At 40.5% G+C, this 6655-nt stretch overlaps 1 protein-coding gene across 1 annotated transcript in view; it reads left to right on the top strand.

The window, feature by feature from the left end:
• The window catches only part of LOC110449458 (leucine-rich repeat and coiled-coil domain-containing protein 1-like), a 142575-nt gene that overhangs the window by 88429 nt on the left and 47491 nt on the right, over nucleotides 1-6655 (top strand). Inside the window, exons 12-13 of the mRNA XM_021496334.1 lie at nucleotides 529-647; nucleotides 3829-3963. Coding sequence (XP_021352009.1) covers nucleotides 529-647; nucleotides 3829-3963 — 254 coding nt within the window. The remainder of the gene's footprint in view (nucleotides 1-528; nucleotides 648-3828; nucleotides 3964-6655) is intronic.

The raw sequence follows: 6655 nt of genomic DNA, 5'->3' as shown, positions 1-6655 counted from the left end.
CTGGACTACCTAAATAGCATGGTACCATTAGAGTTGGGGTACAGTGAAGTGACACAAGGCTGGACTACCTAAATAGTATGGTACCATTAGAGTTGGGGTACAGTGAAGTGACACAAGGCTGGACTACCTAAATAGTATGGTACCATTAGAGTTGGGGTACAGTGAAGTGACACAAGGCTGGACTACCTAAATAGTATGGTACCATTAGAGTTGGGGTACAGTGAAGTGACACAAGGCTGGACTACCTAAATAGCATGGTACCATTAGAGTTGGGGTACAGTGAAGTGACACAAGGCTGGACTACCTAAATAGCATGGTACCATTAGAGTTGGGGTACAGTGAAGTGACACAAGGCTGGACTACCTAAATAGCATGGCTATTGTCAATGCTAAGTGATATTCAGTGTTCAAAGATAAGGTCATTTTAGGGTCAAGTTCATAGAAAGTTCATTCTACTTAACTTTTTAAATACCCTTAAGTGGCGAGACCATAAGTTCAATGTAACACTGATTATTGATGTGTTGTACAGCAAAGGATGGTGACCAACTCAAGGACACCGCTATAGAGGCCACAACACGACTGAAACAGGCGCTTACCAACGAAAGGGAAGCAAAGCTGAGGCTGCAGGATGACCTTGATAGGACAAAGGTCAGTTTGGCTGTAACTATGGTAAAGGGTTTGGGTAAATGGAGGATTTTATTATTTTCTTTATCAAATGTTCGATACACTTTAACAAATGTGATTTGAGGGAAACTACAAGTTAAAACATTTGTAAATTATTGTGTGTTATTATAAACAGGTTATTGACATTGGCATATAGTGTTTGGTATTTGTTACAGCTGTAACTGACCTCATCTTTAAAAACCTAGCTTACATTAAAACATCAGAAACATCAATTTAAACTTTGTACAAACATCTGTAACATTCTAATAGCTTTTAGCATTATAACAACATCAGTGACATCCTAATAGCTTTTAGCATTATTACAACATCAGTGACATCCTTACAGCTTTTAGCATTATTACAACATCAGTGACATCCTAATAGTTTTAGTATTATTACAACATCAGTGACATCCTAATAGCTTTAAGTATTATTACAACATCAGTGACAGGTTAGCAATACAGGTCCTCTGGACTTCTTGTTTTGAAAAAGATTCAATTGTTACTACTAATAGTTCCCTCATATTATCGTATATATTCGTATATTATGAGTGAGCATTCTTTTAGGGGAAAATGAAAATGATGATCTCAAGAAAGAGGTGCGCACTATACACAAGACCAATCCAAAACCAGTCCTGTGTCAATGGGACCATTTATCGTAAACCAGTCCTTGGTCAATGGGACCATTTATAGTAAACCAGTCCTGTGTCAATGGGACCATTTATAGTAAACCAGTCCTGGGTCAATGGCACCATTTATGGTAATCCAGTCCTGGGTCATAGGTCCATTTATAGTAAACCAGTCCTGTGTCAATGGGACCATTTATAGTAAACCAGTCCTGGGTCAATGGGACTATTTATCGTAAACCAGTCCTGGGTCAATGGGACCATTTATCGTAAACCAGTCCTGGGTCAATGGGACCATTTATTGTAAACCAGTCCTGGGTCAATGGGACCATTTATCGTAAACCAGTCCTGGGTCAATGGGACCATTTATTGTAAACAAGTCCTGGGTCAATGGGACCATTTATAGTAAACCAGTCCTGGGTCAATGGCACCATTTATCGTAAACCAGTCCTGGGTCAATGGGACCGCATTTATCGTAAACCAGTCCTGGGTGATTGGGACCATTTAACGTAAACCAGTCCTGGGTCAATGGGACCATTTATTGTAAACCAGTCCTGGGTCACTGGGACCGCATTTATCGTAAACCACTCCTGGGTAAATGGGACCGTTTATCGTAAACCAGTCCTTGGTCAATGGGACCGCATTTATCGTAAACCACCCCTGGGTCAATGGGCCCATTTATTGTAAACAAGTCCTGGGTCAATGGGACCATTTATCGTAAACCAGTCCTGGGTCAATGAGACCATTTATCGTAAACCAGTCCTGGGTAAATGGGACCATTTATCGTAAACCAACCCTGGGTCAATGGGACCATTTATCGTAAACCAGTCCTGGGTCAATGAGACCATTTATCGTAAACCACTCCTGGGTAAATGGGACCATTTATCGTAAACCTGTCCTGGGTCAATGGGACCGTTTATAGTAAACCAGTCCTGGGTCAACGGGACCGCATTTATCGTAAACCAGTCCTGGGTCAATGGCACCATTTATTGTTAACCTGTTCTGGGTCAATGGGACCATGTATAGTAAACCTGTCCTTGGTCAATGAGACCATTTATAGTAAACCAGTCCTGGGTCTATGGGACCATTTATTGTAAACAAGTCCTGGGTCAATGGGACCGTTTATCGTAAACCAGTCCTGGGTCAATGGGACCGCATTTATCGTCAACCTGTTCTGGGTCAATGGGACCATGTATCGTAAACCTGTCCTTGGTCAATGGGACCATTTATAGTAAACCAGTCCTGGGTCAATGGGACCGCATTTATCGTAAACCAGTCCTGGGTCAATGGGACCGCATTTATCGTAAACCAGTCCTGGGTCAATGGGACCATGTATCGTAAACCAGTCCTGGGTCAATGGGACCATTTATCGTAAACCAGTCCTGGGTCAATGGGACCGCATTTATCGTTAACCAGTCCTGGGTCAATGGGACCATTTATCGTAAACCTGCAGTCCTGTGATTTTTGGAAATGTTTTAAAATATACTTGCAGCAATATAGTGGCAAAATGTTGTGTAATAACTCCTGACTGCCTTGTCTATTTCACCATGACAAAATGTTGTGAGTTAAGGTCATATTACATGATAGAATCAGATAAATAAACTTGTACAGTAGGCCTTATAAACTTGTACAGTAGGCCTTATAAACTTGTACAGTAGGACTAATAAACTTGAACAGTAGGCCTAATAAAGGCCTAATAAACTTACAGTAGGCCTAATAAACTTGTACAATAGGCCGAATAAACTTGTACAGTAGGCCTAATAAACTTGTACAGTAGGCCTAATAAACTTGTACAGTAGGCCTAACTTTCAGGTCTCTTCGACGTTATGTTGTGAATTGATTAAACCAGCGATTGGGAAAATATCCCGTGGAATTGCATCACAATTGGTACTCTGAGATACTGAAATATTCAATCTTGACAGTTCAAATGTGCCAAAACAACATGTGCCAAAATGACATGGGGAAAGTCTTGAAGTTCGCTGGTTTTGTGTACTGCAAAGAGTCAAAGTTGTGTGATACTGTTCACCTTCAGGGGGAAAAAAATCACTCAAAAAGTAACTGCGCACTATACACGAGCGCACACAATAAGCGAAAATTTAAATATAATTAGTAAATATTTTTAAGTACAGAAAGAAACAATCATAATAACTCATATTTGTTTTGACCCAAATCAACTGTGAAGGAAAATAATTCTATTGGTCTTATCCTGTTCCATTCTCACATTCAAATCCTTGTGAATTATAGTCACAAAAACTAACAAGTTTATATTATTTGGTGAAAATAAAATCTCTGAAAAGGTCTTCCTAAGTCCATATGTATTTTCTTTTACATAGATTAGATGAAGTTCATTGTATTTATACCCATATTTGGCTACAAACTAAACCACAGTCGTGTACATGTGTTGTTGACAGTGCCTCGTAATCAGTGGCACTATAAAACGGGTGATTAAGGGAAAATAGATGATTAGTGCCAGGATGAAAGTCTTTTTGATTAATTGTTATGAAGTTATTAAAAACATGATAAAAAGCTCTTTTCTTTTAGGTGCACCTACAGGAAGGGTCTAGACAGCTTTCAGTTGCTAAGGAAGCGGAGGAAAGTTTGAAAAGGAGTCTCCGTAACCTGGAGGAAGTCACCGCCAAAATGGAACGTGAAACACTGCAACAGCAGACACATGAGGTGATTAGTGGAGTATCTATAACAGAGGCTTTCAAAGTATCCCCAGCTTACTGCCAACGCAAACACTTTTCTGCCGACACAAATACCCAGCTTACTGCCAACACAAGTACCCAGCTTACTGCCAACACAAACACTTTACTGCCAACGCAAACACTTTACTGCCGTCACAAATACCCAGCTTACTGCCGACACAAATACCCAGCTTACTGCCGACATAAACACTTTACTGCCGACACAAATACCCAGCTTACTGCCGACACCAATACCCAGCTTACTGCAGACGCAAACAATTTACTGCCGACACCAATACCCAGCTTACTGCCGACACAAATACCCAGCTTACTGCTGACACAAATACCCAGCTTACTGCAGACGCAAACAATTTACTGTTGACACAAACACTTTCATGTGGTTTAACAATATTACAATTTTGAAACTGAAAATGTATATTTATTGGTTCAGAAGGACTAACCTAAACATTATTATCACCTTATGTTGGATATTTTGGGGAGAAATTCTTGTTTTGGAAATTTTAATTGGGTGGTTTTAAAAATAACTAGGATCTATGAAACAGACCTGGGATGTCATCTGTCTCGTTCATTAGGGACCTGTCTGTTCATTAGGGACCTGCTGTCTCCATAAATGTCAGCGGCAATAACTACTGTACACAGGAAATGTATTCCCGTGTACCCTTGGCAGCGGATCAATACTACCAATAGGATTTTGATTCAAAACAAATTGGTATTCAAAGGACTTATATAGTTTGGGCCTTTTTTAGCCCCCAAAATCCATCGAAATTAAAAATCTTCAATAGAGCTTTGAAAGGACTATTTCTTTAATTTTGATTACTTCCCTGGTACTATTATGTAAACATTTATTTCTGTTTTCAGTTATGGATGCCAAGGTAACCAGTTAATATTTGCAAAAATTAATGAAATTTGAATATTCAGTCAATTTTGACAGGTTTTTCGCCTAGGTTTTCTCTTAGCTACCATAGAGTGCACTCTTGAACAAACTTTGTATTTCTCCATTCCATGCTGTATCTGTAACCAATGGTCAAACCACCCCGTAAAACCATGGTCTTACCATATGCTCTGTCTGTAACCTAAGGTCAAACCAATCTGTAAACAATGGTCTTGCCATGCTGTCTGTAACCTATGGTCAAACCACCCTGTAAACCATGATCTTACCATGTTATATCTGTAACCAATGGTCAAACCACCCTGTAAACAATGGTCTTATCATGCTCTGTCTGTAACCTATGGTCATACCACCCTGTAAACTCTGGTTGAACCTGATGCTGTCTGTAACCTATGGTCATACCACTCCGTAAACAATGGTCTTACCATGCTCTGTCTGTAACCTATGGTCAAACCAACCTGTAAATAATGGTCTTACCATGCTGTGTCTGTAACCTATGGTCAAAATACCCTGTAAACAATGGCCTTACCATGCTGTATATGTAACCTATGGTCAAACCACCCTGTAAGCAATGGTCTTACCATGCTCTGTCTGTAACCTATGGTCAAACCACCCTGTAAACAATGGTCTTACCATGCTGTATATGTAACCTATGCTCAAACCACCCTGTAAGCAATGGTCTTACCATGCTGTGTATGTTACCCATGGTCAAACCACCCTGTAATCAATTGTCTTACCATGCTGTATCTGTAACCTATGGTCAAACCACCCTGTAAATAATGGTTGAACCTGATACTGTGTCTGTAACCTATGGTCAAACCACCCTGTAATCAATGGTTGAACCTGATACTGTGTCTGTAACCTATGGTCAAACCACCCTGTAAACAATGGTCTTACCATGCTGTGTATGTTACCCATGGTCAAACCACCCTGTAATCAATTGTCTTACCATGCTGTGTATGTTACCCATGGTCAAACCACCCTGTAAATAATGGTCTTACCATGCTGTGTCTGTAACCTATGGTCAAACCACCCTGTAATCAATGGTCTTACCATGCTGTGTCTGTAACCTGTGGTCATACCACCCTGTAAACTCTGGTTGAACCTGATGCTGTGTCTGTAACCTATGGTCATACCACCCCATAAACTCTGGTTGAACCTGATGCTGTGTCTGTAATCTATGGTCAAACCACCCCATAAACTCTGGTTGAACCTGATGCTGTGGTTGTAACCTATGGTCAAACCACCCTGTAAACTCTGGTTGAACCTGATGCTGTGTCTGTAACCTATGGTCATACCACCCTGTAAACTATGGTTGAACCTGATGCTGTGTCTGTAACCTATGGTCAAACCACCCTGTAAACTCTGGTTGAACCTGATGCAGTGGTTGTAACCTATGGTCAAACCACCCTGTAAACAATGGTCTTACCATGCTGTGTTTGTAACCAATGGTCAAACCACCATATAAACCATGGTCTTACCGTGCTGTGTCTGTAGCTGATGGTCAAACCACCCTATAAACCAAGGTCTTACCGTGCTGTGTCTGTAACTTATGGTCATACCACCCCTTAAACTTTGGTTGATTCTGATGCTGTGTCTATAACCTATGGTCATACCATCCCGTTAACTTTGGTTGATTCTGTTGCTATGTCTGTAACATATGGTCTTACCACCCTGTAAACTTTGGTTGATTCTGATGCTGTGTCTGTAACCTATGGTCATACCAACCCGTTACTTCACTGGTACAGTACATACACTGTAACACACACCG

Source organism: Mizuhopecten yessoensis, unplaced genomic scaffold (genome assembly GCF_002113885.1).
Source record: "Mizuhopecten yessoensis strain PY_sf001 unplaced genomic scaffold, ASM211388v2 scaffold4615, whole genome shotgun sequence".
Classification (NCBI taxonomy): domain Eukaryota; kingdom Metazoa; phylum Mollusca; class Bivalvia; order Pectinida; family Pectinidae; genus Mizuhopecten; species Mizuhopecten yessoensis.
Note: the sequence above shows the minus strand (reverse complement) of the source record. Positions and strands in the feature narration are given on the sequence as shown.